The sequence below is a fragment of the Artibeus jamaicensis genome, unplaced genomic scaffold (assembly GCF_021234435.1).
Source record: "Artibeus jamaicensis isolate MK-2021 breed Jamaican fruit bat unplaced genomic scaffold, CSHL_Jam_final scaffold_1283, whole genome shotgun sequence".
NCBI classification, from domain to species: Eukaryota; Metazoa; Chordata; class Mammalia; order Chiroptera; family Phyllostomidae; genus Artibeus; species Artibeus jamaicensis.
Window position 1 is genome coordinate 5989402 of NW_026522028.1, and position 21249 is coordinate 6010650.

The 21249-nt window shown below is 40.1% G+C and overlaps 2 protein-coding genes across 4 annotated transcripts in view; both read right to left on the minus strand.

The window, feature by feature from the left end:
- Nucleotides 1-21249, minus strand: part of GK (glycerol kinase) — a 70882-nt gene that overhangs the window by 17132 nt on the left and 32501 nt on the right. For all 3 annotated transcript variants that reach the window (XM_053655790.1, XM_053655791.1, XM_037127024.2), the window contains 8 exons: nucleotides 20641-20717; nucleotides 18370-18507; nucleotides 15781-15890; nucleotides 15203-15269; nucleotides 12393-12428; nucleotides 11942-12009; nucleotides 5125-5167; nucleotides 4393-4473 (listed from right to left, as the gene is read on the minus strand). In XM_053655790.1, the coding sequence (XP_053511765.1) occupies nucleotides 4393-4473; nucleotides 5125-5167; nucleotides 11942-12009; nucleotides 12393-12428; nucleotides 15203-15269; nucleotides 15781-15890; nucleotides 18370-18507; nucleotides 20641-20717 (620 nt within the window). The remainder of the gene's footprint in view (nucleotides 1-4392; nucleotides 4474-5124; nucleotides 5168-11941; nucleotides 12010-12392; nucleotides 12429-15202; nucleotides 15270-15780; nucleotides 15891-18369; nucleotides 18508-20640; nucleotides 20718-21249) is intronic.
- LOC119035616 (60S ribosomal protein L19-like) lies at nucleotides 9445-10358 on the minus strand. The gene is made up of 2 exons (XM_037127017.2): nucleotides 10278-10358; nucleotides 9445-10203 (listed from the first exon to the last, which is right to left on the minus strand). The coding sequence occupies exons 1-2, from the start codon at nucleotides 10356-10358 to the stop codon at nucleotides 9505-9507; spliced, it is 780 nt and encodes a 259-aa protein (XP_036982912.2). The 3' UTR covers nucleotides 9445-9504.

Genomic DNA, 21249 nt, shown 5'->3' on the forward strand with positions numbered 1-21249 from the left:
TCAGGGCAGTGTTGGCCTTTTGGAGGGGCGGAGGCAGCTGTGATGGGAGGGGTACAGAGGGGGTTCTTGGGGGTTAGTTATGTTATTTCCTGACCTGGAAACCTGGAAATACCAGGTCAGGAAATACCAGGTGAGATTACCAGGGTCTTCGCTTTAGAATAATTGATAAAGCTGTACATGATATTTCATGTATTTTTCTGTATGTGTCTTATACTTCATAGTAAAAAAGGGTTGGTTCTGTTTAATTCTTTTGAAAGAGAGAATTTGGAAATGTAACATAGATAATGAGAAACTCCCCAGAAACATAGCAGAGAGAAACAAAGAGACTTTAACAATACAAAAGGGCAGTTAAGAGGTAGGGAGGGTGAGGTGAAAGGTTCCAATTTCCATACAATAGCAATTTCAGGAGAGAATGGCAGTAATGGTAAAGAAGCAATGTTTGAAGAGATCATTGCTGAGAATTTTCTAGAATTGAAGATAGACTTATATCCAAGCACTTAACAGGATATGTAAAAATAAACCCAAACATTCTAGTAAAACCAGAGAGAATGTCCACGATAAGGAGATAATATTAAATTTCAGACAATAAACAAGATTATCTACAAAGATATCAGTTACAGCCAGCAGCTGAGGTCTTATCAGCATCAAAAACAGCCAGAGGGGATGTAGGAAAGATTGTTAATCTTACATTGTTTTCCCACCCCAAACTCTGATAAAGTAGATTTACTGTGGACTGGAAAAGGAAATAGTACTAATTATTGCATGTTTAAAAAAAAAGGGAAATGAAAACTAAACGCAATAACATGATCTCTGGTGGGGCTGGTAGCGGTAAAGCATGTGAGGTTCCCATCATGGCCAGGAGGTTAAAAATACTACACATCTGTACACTCTCTTAGGAAAATATGTAATTAATTAAATAATACTGTAAAAGCTTAAAGGCACTACAAATGAAAACCCCAAAACAACAACAACAAAAGTCAGAAGTGCATTTTGTTGCTTCCAAATCAGCTGAGGGAGAACAAAAAGTCTCAAAACTAAGACGGACAGCTACAGTTTCAGTTTAAAAAAATATTTTGCTTATTTATTTATAGAGGGGAAGGGAAGGAGAAAGAGAGGGAGAGAAATGTCAATGTGTAATTGTCTCTCATGAGGCCCCCACTGGGGACCTGGTCCGCAACCCAGGCATATGCCCTGACTGAGAATCGAACCAGCGACCCTTTGGTTTGCAGCCCACGCTCCATCCCACTGAGCCACATCAGCCAGGGCCAGTTTCAGTGTTTTAAAAGGGCAGACAGTAAAATTTCCATACCTCAGATGGTCAAGCCTAACACGAATCTGTCCGATGAAAGAAATGAATATTAAACACAGCCTTTGTAAGCCCTTAGAGAAAAAAGGAAGCAGCATGACCAAGTGCAATTAGCAGGAACTTACTGAGAAAGCCTTACCAATCTAGCATTATTCCTGCTATCTTTCTTTATTTGTTTTAATTTTTATAAATATTTGTTAATTATAAAAATTAGAAAATATGGGAAAAAATCTTATACCATCATTCCTCTGTGTGTGTGTGTGTGTGTGTGTGTGTGTGTGTGTAGTGGATGAGTTGCTAGGCTAGCGGACTAAAGAAGTGACATATGTGAGATGCAGCGAAAAGAACACTGGGCTTGGGAGACTGGAGTGCTGAATATTCAGACTTACAAAGGAGAAGGCACAATGGGATGGCTTAGGCATCTAGACTTTGAAGCCCAGCAGCCTGGAGATTTCCCTCCTGGATCAGCTACTCACTAACTGTCAAAAGTTACTTCGGCCAAGTGACTCCAATTTCACTTGTCTATGTTCAGATTCCGTGTGTGTAAAACAAGGGCAGAGCAGGGTGTAGCAAAGCCTGTGGGCATCCAATCTATTGTCCTCAGCTTTACAATGTTATGAATGTGAGCAAAATTACATGATTTGAAACAAAATCAGAAAGGAGGGGTGGGGGGCAGGAAAGGCAGAACACTGTACTTGAACAATAAAAAAAAAGTTAAAAAAAAAAGAAAGAAAGTACATGCTTGCTCAGTCTCCAAACGAGACAAAACTGAAAGAGTAATAAAATAGAGTGAAAAAGAATTCAGTCTGTGTTGGTATAAGCTGAAATCACTATTGTGAAATTTACCAGGAAGAAACAAAGACCTGAATTTAGCAAAAGATCTGTGCAAACACAGAATGAAGCCAACTGGGCTTAAAATGATTCGTTTGGAAAAGCACTGGATACTCTAACACGTGCTCCTGGAACTATGGCTCTGATGAAGTCATCGGACTCAATTCATGAACTCTCAGGCTAGAACAGCCGAAGCAGTGTTTATGGTCAGAGATGCCCAAATCACTCTAGTGAGTACAGGTCAGGCTGCATGGGGAATATTCTACTCTGCTGTAGAAGTCCCTGGCAAATTGGAATGCATTCAACTAAGGCAGCCCAGAACTGAAAAGCATTTAGAAATCATGTGACATCAGGGCATGAGGAAGTTTATCTGGGAGTAGGAAGACCCAGACAAACTGGTAGCAGCCTCCTAGTATTTGAATGACAGCTGATCTAGGTCCGATGGTTAGTAAGAAGCAAATTTGGTGTTATCTGCAAACAGAACTTAGAAGGATATGGGCAGAGGATAGAGGAGAAGGCTTTTCATACTGGGAGGGAAGTTAAGGCCAGGTAACCTGCAGTCCTCAGGCCCCTTTCAAGTCTACGGAATCTAAAATTCTAAAGGGCTGGTTTTCTCCCGTATCAGAAAAAAAAGAGAACAGCTTACTGTTCAATGCCGCATATTCAGTGTGCATAGCGCTGTGCTAAATACTTTCTATGGCGGGGGACAGAGAGAAGGCTGGTAGGAGTTTAAGTTCCAAGAAGTATTAAGATACCTTTAATACACAGTCCAAGTGTTTTCACAAATGCTCCTATCACCCACAAAAAAGGGATTGGGGCCGAAGTTAAAGTGCTTATATAGGGAGAGGGCAAGAAAAAACAAATAAAGTAAAATTCCTCATATTCTAGGCTTAACAGCTAATAAAATGTTTTAACTAAAAACAAGTCTAACACTTTTAAGCAAATTATTATTAGCTACTCGAGGAAACAAGACTCAGTAAGGTTTTAGATCATATACTGTAATTGTATATTATAAGGAAGCCATTTAAAATAGATTGTAAAGAAATGCTTTTAAGAAATGTACCTGAGCCCTGGCTGGTGTGGCTCAGTGGATTGAGTGCCAGCCTATGAACCAGAGGGTCACTGGTTCAGTTCCCAGTCAGGGCATGTGCCTGAGTTGCTGGCCAGGTCCCCAGTAGGGGGCACATGAGAGGCAACCACGCATGGATATTTCTCTCCCTCTCTTTCTCACTCCCTTCCCCTCTCCCTAAAAGTATGTAAATAAAATATTAGCCAAAAAAAGAAAAGAAATATATGTGAAAGAAACAGAGTACTATACCACTTCTTTGACTTTTGCAGTAAATGTTTTCTATATTTTTAATACTGTTGAGACCTGGGAAATTGAGAACATAGCCTGACCACAGCAAAACAGACTGATTGTAATCTGCTTAGCTTTGAATTTTGAAACCCCACCCTGTTCCCATGCACAGTCTCTGTCAGCAAACAGCTAACTGCCACGTCTGCTTCTGTTCAACGCTTGCTTGTGCGCCCCTATATAAGGACTTAGCTGTAAGCGCTCGGCGTGACTCTCCTCTGCAGCCCTTTTGGGCACCGTGCCTCTGGACACCCTGAGAGTTTGTCCCTGCACAGGTTAAGCTTGGCCAATAAAATAAGATCAAAACCCTGAAAGGTCTTCGAAAATTATTCCCGCGTCTGGTGGATATAACAATACACACCTACCATGCCCTATAGGCTGACATATTCCTACTAGAATTGACAAACATGCTTTGTAACAAATGCTTTCAGTGAAAGATGGCATAAATCTTCTCACTTCGTTTCCTACTTTTATAGAGAGACACATAAGAGAGCTGCCCCGCCTTGTCGTGCCCAGGGTTTCTCTTCGGAACACTGGCGCACTGTGGCCACAAAAACAGCATGTTCACGTGGAAAGCAATATTAGAGTGAATCGATGCCTCCTTAAACTTTAGAAATAGAAAACTCTTACACTGCAAAGCAGCTAAGTAACAGCAAAATGGGTAAGGTCCCACAATTAATTGGCAAAGGAACTAAGGAACTGATATACTCAAGGTCATCTGGAAGTCGTGAGCCCCAGAGCTCAGGCCTTCGTTCCTTCCACTCAACCAAATGTCAAGAAGAAAGCTGAGGTTTGTCAGTCCTATGTATTTAAATTTACCAGAAAAGGTGTTAGAAAACACCATGATTTCCTTAACTTTGAATGTTTGTTGTATTATCCATATTGACTGAAAAGTACTTACTTCCAATGCATAGTATACGGGTTTGTCTCTACCGAGTTTGTAAGCCACTGTGGTCAGAAGGCCATGTTCAGAAAATACGCACTATAGGAAAGAGAACAAGACTTCAGTAGTCAGGAAAATAAAAAGACAGCCTTTTTTTTTTTTAAGACAACTTTTTTTTAAAGCTAAAATAACCTAGGTACAAAATAATTTAATAAACATAACAATTCTGAAAATAACTCTTAGGAAAATTAATAGTATCAGGAACAATACAGTTAAACAGCATAAAAAGTTTATCCTTGCTCTAAATTAGATTTGCATTAAGAATCTAACAAGGTCCAAAAAAATCTAACAAGGTACAAGGTCCTAGTGTACAAATCCCACTAACACAATTAAAAACATATACATATATATATAAAATTCATGCCCTGACCGGTGTGGCTCAGTGGGTTGGACTTCCTCCTGCAAACCCTCAGGGCACACGCCTGGGTTTCGGGCCAGGTCCCGGTTGGCGCATGTGCCCAAATGGTCGATGTTTCTCTCCCTCTCTTTCTTCCTCCCTTCCCCCTCTCTAAAAATAAATAAATAAAAATCTCTTTTAAAAATGTAAAAAATAAAAACATATATAAAATTCAAAGAACCTCAAGTGGTTCTTATTAGAACCCTTCAAATTTAGTGGCATTCATCATTGGGTGCATTATTTATACGAAGTTAAAGAAGACTTTCACCAATTTTTTATTTTGAAAAACATACCTTAGGGCCTGTATTACATAGTAAGAAGCAGCCCGTTCCATACCTATAATTAGGGGAAGAATAAACAGTAAGACAATTTTATTAAAAGTGGTGAAGCATTAATAATACAAATTACTTAAACTGACATTTAACTAAGTACAACAAAAGTCATTATATTAAAGTTTCGGAAAAGTTCCAAAAGCTAACAAACATCACATACTCCTTTTGGAATTACATTTTAAAAATCAGTCTAGAAGAACACGGCCACAACCAGAAATGCCACCATCTTCTGCCAAGGCCAAGTGCAGAGTGCGAGAGAGTGTAGCTGGGCTACGGGGACAGGAGCGGCATAGAGGGGAAGGCTACTTGAGGTCTAGCTTTCCCATCTCGGTATTCTTTTTATTGATCCTTTGATGGATTGATTGATTTTAGCCAAACGGAGAAGGGGAGAAACATCAATTTGTTGTTCCACTTATTTATGCAGTCATTGGTTGATTTTTGTATGTGTCCTGACTCAGGATCAAACACGCATCCTTGGTTTATTGACTGGGACGATGTTCTAACCAACTGAGCTACACAGCCAGGGCCAGGCCTGGGCATTCTAAGAGTGCAGGGAGACTGTAACATGGTTGTCATGCAAGAACTGAATTTATTTTGTGCCAGCTTTATCAGCACAAGCTTCGGACTCTGCAACAAGTCTGACATGTGGACTTGAGTAGTTTTGGCAGATAAGCAGCCCAAACTGTTACCAGTAAGGGTCATAGGAAAACAGTTTTCAACCAAGTTGGCTGCGACCATCACCTTGCTTTTCCACAAGCTGTCCTGCCTGAGCTCAGGCTTGCCTCCCAACAGACCCTGCTGCTGTGTTCTGTGACATTCTGGCAGATGGGAGAATGGGCAGCATTCAGTCCCAGGGCTGGCAGAGGGACCCCAGCAGAAGCTACTTCCAGTCAGCACTATGTCAACAGACCCCATCTGCTGCCTGTCTTGTGGAGCAAACAGAAACCAAGGGCAATTTTTTCCCATCAACATTTCCCCAGATACCATTGTTCTGAATAAGAATTAGCCCAAGGCATTCTATTTCTTCTCAACCAAATAAATTCTCAGCCTCCTTGAAGCACAGAAGATACATTCAAGGAAGATGGGATTAATGGATATCTAAGTTTTTAAAGACACCAGTCAGCCTTGGCTGGTGTAGCTCAGTGGATTGAGAGCTGGCCTGCGAACAAATAGGTCACAGGCTTGATTCCCAGTCAGGGCACATGCCTGGGTTGTGGGCCAGGTCCCCAGTAGTGGCACACTAGACACAACCACACATTGATGTTTCTCTCCCTCCCTTCCCCTGTCTCTAAATAAATAAATAAAATCTTAAAAAAAAAATAAAAACACCAGTCAAGTAACATTAGGTACAGTTAATAATACATTTACAAATGAAAACATCCAAGTCACATATACATTTTTACTTCTGCAACACTGAAAAGGCTATGCATTTGAAGTTATACATTTTTTAAAAAGATTTTCTTTATTTCTAGAGAGAAGGGAAGGAAGTGATAGAAACATCAATGTGTGGTTGCCTCTCATGCACCCCGCACTGGAGACCTGGCCTGCAACCCAGGCATGTGCCCTGAATAGGAACCAAACCAGCGACCCTCCAGTTCACAGGCCAGCACTCAATCCACTGAGCCACACCAGCCAGGGTGAAGTTATACATTTTAATAAATATTCATAAAATGGAACTTAGTGATTTGTTTCATACTTTTAAGAGGAGAAATCTGTATCAATTTAGCACCCATATAAACCCTGTTTGTGCGAATAGTGGTACCCAAGTCTTAAAGCACAAAAGTGATGTGAAGACTCAAGGCACTTAGTAAAAGTGAGTCCTTAGGTTAGTACGCTTAATAAGTAATTCATGAACATTAGCAATATATGAAGAGACGCTATTGCTGCATTGAGACCACAGCTTTCAAAGCAGTACACAGGCAATGTTTTTCCTCTTACATTTAATTACTCTTTCTTCCCAGTCACCCAACAGATATAGCGCTTTTAGCATTTATATGGCCTATCTATTTTTCCTTACAGCCATCCTGTGTTCAAACATCCCCAAAAGATGTCTGACTTTTCTAATGTCAGTGAAGGTACAGATTGCTTGCTATCCCTCTGGGGGAAGTGTGCCAAGATGGCCCTGGCCAAAGCTGTGAAGGCGGGAAAGGGCCCCATTTATTACTTTTAGTACCTCTGGGAAGAGGAGGCATCTATCTTAGGTTCGTTTTCTTAAAGCAAAATTGATGTTCAAATAACTCATGTTTATTCTAAAAAATTAGAAAATACAGATAAACTGGAAGAAAAATCAGCATCCCCCATCATCGGTTCCTCCATCCAGAAACAGATGGATTTTGCACTGACATCCCAGCTGACATCGGTAGCTCCCTGCTGAGGTTCAGCGAGATTAGCTACATTCTCAGTCCCAATCTCTCCAACCTCTTAGGACTTTGTTCTGCTTATCACTTATCTCTCGTTTATCTGACAGCTTCCATCTGTTCTCTGCTCAGACTCCAAAGAAACATTCTCTATTCTGGCTGTGACCAAAAACACAAACGAAATTCTCCAACCTTGGTTATGATCCCGTTAATGATCTTATCATTCCTGGATGGCTGCATGTTTGCAAGGCATATTCTGTCTGGCTGTCTTTATTGATTTTGTTTACCTACCCACAACACCTATTGGACCATTTGCAAGCTGGCTTCCATGCTAACTAAAGTTTCATCTTTGGAAGTCCCATGGGACCCAATTTCCATGTACCATGGTCTGTTCTCGTTCTCCGCTTCAACGACCTTTTTGTAGTTTTTCGCGTTGCTGACCAAGCCTCCCTCCTGAATATCTCTACCATGGATATCCACGAGAATGAATAGCTACATTCTATTTTTCCGAATTTTCCATCTGTGTCTCCTACTTCTAAATATCTCCTCCACCTGTATACTTTATCTTCGTAATTTCATCTATTACTTCTGCTTCAAAAAATCACCTGTAAATAGGGGGCATTCAACATCTCTACTTTTATACTAAACTCATTCCGCATTTCCAAATATGTGCAGTATAGAGCCTACCAGTATCGCAAATATTTCCCGAACAGAAACTCTTCTACTTGGATCCATTCCTTATTTTCGCTAAGTCTAACTATTCAGGGCAGGTGACTGGACTCTATATGCTTCCTATATCTTGTCCCTCTGCAGTGCCACGGACATCCACCTGCAGCCTTCCTGTCCCCATCCTTCCTAGTCCTTGCCTTTGTTATGAGTTCACTGTAGTGGCCTCCTCTCTGGCCTCTTTGCCTCTAGTCTCTCCTCACTTTGACCTAGAATTGTCGTATTATTAAATAAATAGCTCCAGTCATCTCTGAACACCAACTCACAAATCTTTAGAAGTGCCCCACCGCCTATTAAGAAAAAGTCTTCAGGCTCTTTCCACTATCTTGGAGCCTGTGGAGCCTGCTGGGAACAAGACCCTATAAAGACAAACACGTCTGTCTGGAAGGCTGTGGTCTGACGCCATTTTTTGCTGGTATAAGTGGGGTCTCTCTAGAACCAGAGGGAGCACATAGCTCTTCTTAGAATTGAAGGTGTTTGTGCTTGAGATGAAACTGAGTTCCATCTGGGCAAGAGGTGCTTCTGTGCACAAGGGAAGGAACAACACTGACTCATGGTGGCAGTGTGAACAAAACCAGTGTCATCTGGGGAAAGGAAGTTGTGCTCATGGAAACCGGAACCGTGGCTGGTTCCTGCTAAATTCTGAAGCAACCTTCCTACTAAGGCCACTGCACACAGAATCAGTGTCATGCTGTACCCCTCAAAGATCAGAACTTACTCAAGAGTGGATAAATAAAACGGATTTGTTCTCTTGTGAAAGAAAAAGAAAGAAAGAAAAAAAAGAAAGGGGGGAGGGGAGGGAAAAAACTCTTTAGGTCCAGATTTCAGGGCTTCATAATATGATCCTGACCTATTTTTCTACCATGTCCCTACCTGAATGTTCTCTATAGTCTTTAGACAAAGTCTTCCATTTCCCCATCTGCATCTTTGTTCAGTGTTCTGTGCACTTGCCAATATTGCTCATTCCTCAAAACATCGTATAACTAACATGATCTTTTGTGATAAGTTTTCTTTCCTCCCTTTGGAACCCAACAGCCATACTTCAAAGTTTCTTACAGCATTGACGTTCTCATTTATAATTTGATTTATCATATATTTGTGCTCTTCCCCCTCAGGAAGAAAAATGTGAGCCCCCCAAAACTTCTTCTTCTTCTTCTGCTTTTTTTTTTTTTTTTTTTTTGCAGATGAGGCTACTTTATTCGACGGCCGATCCATGTAATTGCCAAGGCCACTATGTACGGGTAAGAGAGGGGGAGCTCTATTTCTTGCTCTCTTCCTCCTTGGACAGAGTTTTGATGATTTCCTCCTTCTTGGCCTGGAGTCTCTCTTCCCGGCGCTTGCGAGCTTCCTTGGGGCTCGCCTGATCAGCCAGGAGCTTCTTGCGAGCCTTGTCCGCCTTCAGCTTGTGGATGTGTTCCATGAGAATCCGCTTGTTTTTGAACACATTCCCCTTCACTTTCAGGTACAGGCTGTGGTACATGTGGTAGTCGATCTTCTTCGATTCACGGTATCTCCTGAGTACCCGGCGTAGGATTCTCATCCTCCTCACCCAGGTTACTTTCTCAGGCATTCGAGCATTGGCAGTACCCTTCCGCTTACCTATGCCCATATGCCTGCCCTTCCTGCGGGCCAAGGTGTTTTTCTGGCATCGAGCCCGGGAGTGGACAGTCACAGGCTTCCGGATGATCAGCCCATCTTTGATTAGCTTCCGAATCTGCTGATGGGAGTTGGCATTGGCGATTTCATTGGTCTCGTTGGGGTCCAACCAGACCTTCTTTTTGCCACAGCAGAGGATGCTGGAGGCAAGCCTCTTCTGAAGCCTGAGCAAACCTCGGCAGAGATTGGCCTGGATCCAGGTGCGGGGCCTAAACCCAGTCAGCGCTGCTACCTTTCCTCTGCCCAAGTGGGTCGCCTGGAACACGTGTGCGGCGCCGCCGGTGCCTGAATTTTCCGCGGCCTAAAGTTCTCGGAATGGTTCCCCTACTCTATCCTCTCGAGGCGGAGGCCAGGGCCCAGTGTGCTGTGGCCAACCTCAAGTTCTGGGACTGGTCGCCTCAGGGGTGCCTCCGTCTCATCTCTCCCACCCGGGGCCCCGGTATGGGGTCTCGCCATCCACCCGGAGCCCTGATGAACCCAAGCCGGAGACCCGCCAGTCCTCGCCTCATGGCTGCTGCCGCAGCCCCCCAAAACTTCTAATCTGCTACTTCCCACCTGCAACCTGCAGTGGCTGCAGAGATTCTCAACAAGCCCTCCCTGACTTAAATTCACCATCAAAGCTTGGCTGATAATGTTTAAGGGGGAGGGGAGTAGAAAGGAAAACCAGGCAATTTTTATTGGGTACTGTGTTAAGTACTTGACAAATAGAGATAGCATCCACTTTACTAGCATTAACGTGACCACCAAAAAGGAACAAACATGTTTTTGTCTGGGGGTGGGGGTGGGGTGGGAGAAGTAAAGAAAAGAGCCCAGTTTTCTATCATTTCTCTTGACTCTTGAGATTCAGCTGGCTGAAACCCAGACTTTAAAGAATATGTTTCCAGACCCATGCTGACTCAAACTCTCTTGTTCCCAGTAACCTCAGGATACCATGATCTGCAAAGAATTTTCATTATCTCCCCTCTACCCCTAAAACTCTCTCTCACACCGGGACTGCTGACCCTGCTAGACTACAAGAACATTTAATCTAAAATGTTAGACATTCCACCCTGGCTGGTGTGGCTCAGTGGATGGAGTGATGGCCTGCAAACTTTAAGGTTGTCAATTCAATTCCCAGTCAGAGCACATGCCTGGGTTATAGGCCAGGTCCCCAGTAGGGGGTGTGCGGGAGGCAGCCAGTCGACAAATCCCACATTGATGTTTTTCTCCCTCTTTCTCCCTTTCTTCCCTTCCCTGTGAAAATAAATAAATGAAATCTCAAAAAAAAAATTAGACATTCCATCAGTCACAAAACTTAATAGTGAAGTTAAACATTGATGAGGGATTTAGGAAATTCTCAAGCAAAGAACAATTATATGTAGACAGTCTTTTGCCAGGCCTATGGAAATCTTCACCACACAGGGGGACAGTCAAGTGCAGAGGTTAAGAGCCTGGCTAACTCGAATCAGATGGATCTGGGTAGAAAGATGGCTTCTGCCACTTACTAGCCTAACCTCTCCGAGCATCTGTTTTTTCATTCTAAAGTGGGAGCAACCTTATTGCTCTTACATATGGGGCTTGTTAGACTCCATCTGTGTGAGTAGTTAAGAGATGAGGTTAGGAGAAAAATGCACCAAATCTCCACTTCTATCGTTCCTTCTGCTTCTTGTCTAAGGAGAAACTCCAGATTCTGGAGAGAATGCAGTGCCAGGAGAATAGCACCAAAAATCCACAAAACTATGACTTTCGAGTTACAGTGAGAACATCTAGGGCAGGAGCACATTGAATATTGTCGTTTTAAACATGGCTCTTCCTCCTCTCTGCTCAGCCCTCCCTGCCAACCTCCCCGCAAAAGGTATGAATACTATAAACCAAAATTTAGTTTCTGGACAGAAAAGGCAATGAATTTTATAGATTAAGGTCTTCACAAACCTCATCAATGTGTCTACACAAGGCATAGTGCATTTTATTTGATGGAGATAAAGCTTTTCCTCATTTAAAGCACCAAAGGGAAAACAAACAAAACACCATTAGTTCTAAGGTCTGTTTCTTAAACTCACGTATTTTTGGCTTGTCCATCTCGGAAACACATTTGTCCCACCAACGCAGCAGACTGGTCCCCCAAACACTGCAAGTAAATGGCAATATAGGACACTAAGACAACATTACTGATTTCCTTCTTACAAGAGCCATAGGATTTTCTTTTTGTTTTCTATATATCAAGGAATGAATTGATTTATGTGTGTGTGTTTTTTTTACATTGCCTCCATCTGACCATTTTCCTATTTGTTAATACCCCTATGACATAATAGGTATGGGAAGGGAGTGGGAGTTCTAGAATTACTTTATTTAAAAGATTCTCAACCCATGCAGGGACAAGAATTAGTCAATTTTCCTGCTCTTACTTCTTTTCCAGTAGGAGCAGATTAATTAAGACAAAGGAAGAAAGCCTTAACATGCAAGGGGCGAGGGTGGGGAGGTAGCAGGGAGATGTTAGGTGATGAAACTTACCCCAGATATTGGCACACCTTCCAAGGAGCCAGCTTTCTAATACAAATTTAAAAAGGATTATGAATAATCAGAATCTGTTGGCTCTATTAACATAATTGCAATAGGAACGAACATGAATAGCGACATGCCAGAGCATGTGGGGCAGACAAGACAAAGCAAGTGTTTCGACTACATGAGTGGTTTAAAGACAGATATTAGAAGTACTCCTAAAGTAACGAGAAGAGACATGGCATTGGAGAATGGACATGAAACACTGGGCTGAGAGTCAGGAGACATGGGCTCTACTCCTGGTTAGTTAGTATTAAGCCACTGAGCAGGCTGCTGAAACTTCTCTGCACCTCGATTTATTGATCTACAAAACGGAGCCTGGGCTACATGAATGCCGAAGTCATTAGCTCTTTGCCATTATCGTCATTACTAAGAAGACATCAACACATTCTTTAAAATGAACATATATAAATAGCTATCATGTCAGCATGGCACTTACTTATTTTGGAAGGCTGCATTTTACCAACTATTCTTCCTACCCAAACTGCTCTTAAGATGAGAAACACGACAGTGTTCAGGTATTGGGTACTATTTGTTCATAGCTAACATCTTTCTTCAAGTTTAGATAAGCAAAGAGCTAATCTGTGTCCTGAGTAGTGGTTTTTATTTTGATCAAGTACGGCCAGCATTCTAGGAAGAAAAATAAGATATAAGTGGCTGACTGTGAACTTCAACAAACTTTTTTTTTAAAGAAACACACAAAGCAATTTGTCCTAAGGGAAAGGAATATGATCCCTGAGGTAGGTGTGATGTCCTAGGAAGTGCACCAAATAAAAGCACCCACCCCTCAGCTTGTCATTTGTGGGCAGGTCTCCTGGTCGCTGGGAGCTTGGGGCCTCCTATCTGTTAGAGTGAGGGTAAGAATAGAAGCCACCTCACATAGCTCTGATGATAAGGAAATAATAGCATACACATGGAAACCCTTTACAGAATAGAAAACACCCTCAGATAGTGGATATTATTTTCTTTCTTTCATGCTTTCTCATTCATTCAAGACCTGCTATTTTTATTTTCTGTATATATGCTTAGCAAACCTGAACCTGGATATTAAGTGAAAAATAAATGTCACAAAAGGAAACGTAGAGGCTGTCCAGCTCCGTCTATTTAAGTACTAAAAGAAGTCTTTGTTTATACTATTGATGTTATTTTCCAACTACCAGCAGGATCTAGTATGTGAGATCAGGCATGGAAAACGTTCCTTTTTTGTCACAGGGAGGGGTCTCTGGAAGAGTCTTGGGAACATCCTCCGGTGAAGCATGCAGAAAAAGTGACAGTGCATTTCCAACTAACTGGTCTGAAAGGTTGGCCAAAGTAGATGTTTAGGACATTAAAAAACTCTATCTAATTTCCCTGTTATGCTAAAGTCCAAAGCACATCACAAATGTACTTTGTAATGGGGACATCAGAATTTCTCATGCCAGGAAACTACCACAGACTTTTATGTTGAAACACTGCTCTCAGTCTTATGGAAAAGTTAAAAACAAATAAGATGAAATTTAAACAAAACCTACAGCTTCACTAGAGCTTATAATAATTTGAAGAGCCATGATTCTGGATCAGTCTGTTTGGTAAATGGACTTCTGCTTGTTTCAAACTAAATGGAAATGCACTGTATCTTTTCCGAGTGAATGGGTAGAATAATTGGTGGGCAACCTACTCACCAGGCTATGAGAGATTTTCTATAGTCAGCAAGGGGGAAAAAGGGGGACAGAAGCATAATGTTTGAAATGCAAGAGAAAACTAGGCCAGTTAAATGCTTTTTCAACCATCCTCTGAAATGGTTTCTCAAGAATTGTTTTATTTCTCTCACTCAGGTCAGTCTGCAGACAGCGATAAACTCATCAGAGCACTTTACCTGTAGATAAGCAGTTACCTATCTCTTAAAAAGCTCCAGGCTGCCTTAAAAGGCTTTATTATGAATGAAACATTCAAGAATTCTTGATCCAGATTTATTCAGAGCCAGTAGTGTTTAACTCCATTATTATTAACTCTATACATAGAGTTTCTAATATTTGCCATGAAATGCCTATATTTTTTGTGATCTGAAGTTTTATCATAAATTCCAGGTTTGGGTGTTTAAACATCAGGTCAAACCCTCCTTGAGCTTTTCATCCCTGATGTGCAATCAGAGACACTCAATGGTGCTAAGCACATGTTTTGCTGAAACTGCTTTTTCTCTGAGTTTCCATGAAAGCAATGGTAAAAACATCCATTATGGAGCCCAGTTTAATTAGCAACCACATATCAGAAGCAGACTCTTTGCTTTCAGTTTCTTTGCTAAAATTTTGCTCAGGCTAACAAAGGAAGTAATCTAAAACACGGTTTGGCCAGTAAAAGAGATTGCATATCCACTATATTTAAATGAAAAAAATAAATGAAAAAGAGAGAATCAACAGAAAAAAGAACACCACTAAAATGTGATGAGACCTTCTTATGAATTAGAAGCAGACACAGCAACTACTAAACAATTATGTGGATAATAAAATGGCTCAAAATATTCCCATGCCACCTTCAGTAGTTAGATTATCCCAGTAATAATTCAAAAGCATAATATTCAAAGAAAAGCCAATTCAAGTTTATAAACTGTGAAATGAATTGGTAAGGACTCTACCATTTTTAAGTTATAAAACTATTTAAATACTAAATTATTACTTTACATATTACCAACATTTATGAAGTCACAACTCTCAAACTATTAAGTGTAACAGTTGACTTTTAAATTATGAATAATAAAGTTTTTTAAAACAAAAATGTATATTTACCATTAAGCCATAAATCTCAGAAGAACTTCGGACATTTGGAAGAATTTTCATTGGAATTCCAAAAAATCTGAGAAAACATAAGACAAGATTGGGTATTTAACACTGTTATAAGTATATAAAAATCTGAAAACATTCATATGCATTTAAAGGTAAAAAATGTAAATAACAGTAAATGGATGTATTTGAGTATAAAATTAAATAGTAACAAATCAACACACTAGCAGAACACAGTTGCGTGACTAGATAGTTAACATTCTAATTTTATACAAATCAATCGATAAAAAAAAGTATACAGAAACCAAAGCACTTTGCTGAAGGAACCTAATCTTCCTTGAAATTAAAGCAATAATCAAGGCAATAATCCAGAATAATCAAGGCGATGCCTTAATTGGCCATGTTTATTGGGTATGTGTATGTAATAGTCTTTCTTAACACAATACACAACATAGATGTGTGTACTGTGGCTGAAATACCAACATTTAAAGTGTGGTGCTTCACTGATATCTGCAAAGAATAAGATTCAGGTTACAAATAGGTAACAATTTGTTAAGCTATTCTTAGGGGCAAACACAACTCACTCGCAGAGCTCTTTGTCCCATTGCAAAGAGTGAATGTTGAAGAGCATCGTCCTGCTTGCATTTGTTACATCTGTACAGTGGACGCCTCCATTGGTTCCTCCTGTCAAACTCTAAACAGGAGGAAAAGGACATGTTACATGTGCTCTTACTTGCCATTTCACTCACATTTTGTCAAGGGCCATAATCAGCAGCACGGCGTAGAAACCAGGAGAGTGGCATGTTTTAATGACTTGATTTTCTAGTTTTCAATAGTGTCCAATAGAAATATAGTGTGAGCTACACTGGTAATTTAACATGTTCTAGTAGCTACATTTAAAAGGTATAAAGTAGCAGCCCTGGCTGGTATGGCTCAGTGGATGAAGCACTGGCCTGTGAACCAAAGCATCATGGGTTCAACTACCAGTCAGGGCACATGCCTGGGTTGCAGGCCAGGTCCCCGGTAGGGGGTGTACGAGAGGCAACCACATACTGATGTTTCTCTCCCTCTCTTTCCGTCTAAAAATAAATAATAAAATCTTTTTAAAAAGTATAAAGAGGCAGGTGAAATCGATTTTAATAATACTATATACTTTATTTCAACCCAATATATCCAAATAGCCTTTCAACACCAAGACATTTAACCCTTTGTTGGTACTAACTCTTTGAAATACAGTGTGTGTTTTATACTCACAGCACATCTTGATTCAGACTGGCTACATTTCACTTCAGACTAACTACATTTCATGGCAAAAGTGGCTACCATATTATCAGCAAGGTTCTAATGAACCGATAGTTAAAGAAAACACCGGCTTTGTTTTCATCCTCTTATCTTTGGAAAATGCAGACACTAAATCTGGCAAAGTGAAACACGTTGAAATCTCTGCCTCTTCAGGGTCTTACTAAACCCTGAGTTGCTGCCGCTGTTTCTTTTTGGTTTGTTTTGGAATAAGAGTTCTCATTGGACTATGCCTGTACAGTTTTACATAAAACTCTTTCTGATGTTAATACCCTCCGATCGGAACTGAAAACACTGTTGCCTACTTTTTAAAGTTTTTTTTAAATGATTAAAAACTATTTATTGTTATTACAATTTTTTTGTTTTACTTTATTTTTTTGAATGGCTGCTTTCTTTTTACGTTGAAGCAATGAGGTAAGAAAGGAACAAATATGGAGAAAGCTCCCTCACAGCTCGCAGTTCCCACCTCATGTCTTACACCGCTTCCAGGCAATTGTCAAACTGTCAGAACTGTTTCAAAGGTGACTGATGTGTGTGAAAACTGCTATTAGCACAAAGCACAGCCTGCTAATGGTGCTTTTCGAGACCTGCCGTGTGCATCTGGCTAGTAAGGTTAGGGACAGTATTCCCTTGAAGCTCCCTGATTGTTACAAAATACTTAAGTATTTACAAGTGACATTATGTGTCTGGGATTTGCTTTACAATGATCTGTGGGGAGACAGAGCATGTGAGTGTAGTTGAAACCAGAATGGCCAGAGTTGATTGCTGTAGCTGGCTCACTGTGGTAGAGGTTTGTTACACCATTTCCTCTGCTTTGGGGTATATTTGAAAATAGTTATCATAAAAATGAGAGAGCCCTGGCTGGTGTGGCTCAGTGGATTGAGTGTGAACTGTGAGCCAAGGGGTTGCCGGTTCAGTTCCCAGTCAGGGCACATGCCTGGGTTGCAGGCCAGGTCCCCAGTGGGGGCCACGTGAGAGGCAACCACACACTGATGTTTCTCTCCCTTCCTTCCCTTCTTTCTAAAAATAAATAAATAAAATCTTTTTAAAAATTGAGGGAGAGAGATATACTAGAGAGACACAGAGAGAGAGAGAGAGAGAGAGAGAGAGAGAGAACATGTACTTTATTTATTTTTTAAAAGATTTTATTTATTGATCTTTAGAGGGGAAGGGAAGGAGAGAGGGAAAGAAATACCAATGTATGGTTGCCTCTCATGCATCCCCTGCTGGGAACTGGCCTGCAACCCAGGCATGTGCCCTGACTGGGAATCGAACTGTGATCCTTTGGTCTGTAGGCCCATGCTCAATCCACTGAGCTACACCAGCCAGGGAAGAACATGAATTTTAAAGACCTACCTGGGAAATGTTTGAAATATTAGCTTCCAGTTATCCATGTTCAGCTTGGGCAAAAAGATTATGGATCAGAAATGTCCGCTATGATTTTTCATATTATGGCTTAATTAAATAAGGAACAGCTAAAAAAGGTAGTCTAGGTGTTTTGCCATGTGAAATAGTTATTTCTACTAAACAATGCCTAGTGGAAAACTTCATGATAGGCAAGAGAGAAAAGCTGCTTAAATTACCAAGTACTAATTACCTAAATTACTTACTCTAAAGACAACAGATATGGTTTTGGTAATCACCCTCCATTTTTACTGCAATAAGGTAAGAAAAAATAAATAGGAAGTAGGCAAAAAATGCCCCTCTCAATTTTGGAGGCCGAAACGTTCTGCTACTTCTTGAGTGGCTTTTCTGAATAATGCTGCCAATTAAAAAGTGTGAACTCTTAGTAGAGTAGAAACCAGATAGCAGACAAGGCAGTAGAAAACTTTCTGAAAAAAATTGCTCCACACACGCATTCTACTGAAACATACCCAAATAAGCCAGGAATCAATGGTCCCAAATAGAGCTCTATCTTCCTCAACAGCCTTTTGAACTTCTCTCACGTTGTCAAGGAGCCAGCGAACTTTCACAGCACTGAAGTAAGTGCTAAGTGGAAGGCCTGTCTTGGACTAAAAACAATTGCAAATTAAATTCATAACAGTTCGAAATGGAACAAAACGCCAAACCAAAACCTTCCACAAATCACAAAATACTCAGTGGTCCTAAAGGTAATCCCACAATATGATGGATAAAAAAAATATTTGCCCCATCTCATGGCACAGGAAAGTGCACTCGTGAACAAAGATCAGTGTGATGTTTGCAGTTCAAAGAGCATCCACGAAGCAAAGTAAAGAGAAAATTATATGGCACAGCACCCCGTTATCTAGACTCTTGTGATGGCTTAGTATTCACCTAGATCAAAGCTCTCCCGTTTAGTTCAGATTCCATGAAAGTAATATTTAAACTATTGCGATCAGAGAGCATATCAGATTATAAACTAATGACTGAACCCAGAAAAATTTGTTTTAAAACATATAAGACCTAACATATATGTGTATAAAAATATATATTACAAATATTTATACATTCATATTCAAATAATATAATGTAAAATTAGTGTGGAATACAGCAGAGCTCTAAGACACACCAGATGAAAGCAAAACAGAGCTGCTCTATGTAAGAAAGTAGTTGTCTAAATTAGCAAATGGATTAAACAAAGGGAGGGTGGATTGAATAAAGATTAAAGTATAATAATAAAACACATATGGGCTTATTAATCTTCCTTGAGAATGGATCAGGTCCAACTCTTACTTTTATTTACATATTACATACCAATATTTTTATTAGGGCTGACAAAAGTGGCTAAGAAAATACATACATCAAAATAATGCAACTATCTTTCCCCTCCCCATCCCTACTGTCCACATTTATCTCCTAACTACAGAAAGTAATTACTGTTTTCCTTCTTATCTCCTATGAATATGTTTGGTAAGAAAACTTAAACCATGCCCTGGCTGGTGTGGCTCAGTGGATGGAGCACCGATCTGTGAACCAGAGGGTTGCCGATTTGATTCCCAGTCAGGGCACATGCCTGAGTTGCAGGCCAGGTCCTCAGTAGGGGGTGTGCAAGAGGCAGCCACACATTGATGTTTCTCTCCCTCTTTCTCCCTCCTTTCCCCTCTATCTAAAATAAATAAATAAAATCTAAGAAAAAATATAACTCAACCAAAGGATTTAATAGTTTAATGCAACTCACTGGTTTTCTAGCTTTCTTAAAAAAAATACACCAATGATCAAACATAATGAACAGAAATAATTGATTGGAATATTCTCCCACAACACTAATAGTGAGGTAGTACGCATTGTCTCATTTTCATGACTTAGGTAAAAAGTGTAAAAGTTGCCCAAAATGGCATGGAGAAAAAAACATGCATCTCTTGAAGCGAAGTGTAGCTGGAGGTAGGGGTGAAGATTGGACAGGGTGAGAAAGAGAATGGAATACAAAATGGTAAGGGTATATTCAGGACTAGCCTGAAGTTATGAGAACAGGTCAGAGAAGGAATGCTTTGTTAAACTGCTGTAATTAATAGAATTGGAACACCAGTTTCAAGACCAAGAACCAACTGTCATAAGAATCCCACTGAAAAATATAAAGGGGATAAAACCAAACACCAGAACCTTTTTTTTTTTTTTTTGATACGAGAATTTGGTCTTGACCTTGCTAAGAAAAATACCTTTTGGTTTCCAAAATTCTCTCTCCCTTCATTTATCCAAAGAGAGATCTATATAAGGACTGAACACTAGGCAATTTTTTTATTAGCCGTTTTCATATGAAGAGAGTAGAAGTGTTCAATAAAGAGTTCAATAAAATGTCTTCTACTTTCTCTCCCTGAATCCAGATGCCTGAACACTCAAAAGCACCCAGAACTTTCTTGGATGGATAGTAAAAATCAAGAGGGATGGTTCTGAAAGTCAGAGTTCAATCACAGGAAGCACACCCCCCTGGGAATATGCCATAACCACGGGGATACTTTGTAACCCCTCTAGCCTACAAACCTTGGAATATTATTCCTCCAATCAACCACAGGGCAAGAAGACACAAAAGACCTGAGTTGTCCTCAATTATCTGTGGAGAAATACTCTATGAATTGTATCAGATAACCACTGTGTAATAAGATGTAGGGCCCAAAAAGTCTTTTTGGTGAAATCTCTACATTTTTAAATGACCATTCTAATAGTATACTTTAGAAGAGCTCTCTTACCTTGACAAAGTTATTATTTCCTGGAATTCGTTTACTAAGGTTCTCAACGGTAGACTGGGTTCTTAGATCAAGCCACACTATAGACCAAAATATAATAATATATATGAAAATCTTCATTAAAATAAAATCAGACCTTAATGAAATCACTGTCAAGGATAGGAGACTGATTAGTTTCCATAAGCAATTAAAATGCTATAGCTTTCAAAAGACAGTAATTAGAAAATTAGAGATGAATGGGTATATTGTTAGAAGAGAATAAATTTATGAGGGAGCTTTTAAAGCTTTTATGCAAAATCACAGACCAAGTTAGAACAATACAAACCTTAGGATGCTTATTTTGTATCCATTTTATAGAAAAAAACCCCCAAAATATTTTGGATATGCAATTTCAAAGCATACATAAATGCAGAGAAAATGTAAATGCTAGGCAGTCCAGTCACCAGGGCAGAATGCACAGCCCAGGATCACCATACCATATATAAAGTATGTATGTTTGAAAACTTGGGAGCAATTTGTTACATAGAGAACCTGATACTATTATTGAAAAAAATAAGATTAAGTCTCTCACATATGACATACTTATCTACACTAAATTCTTTCAAAGTAGTC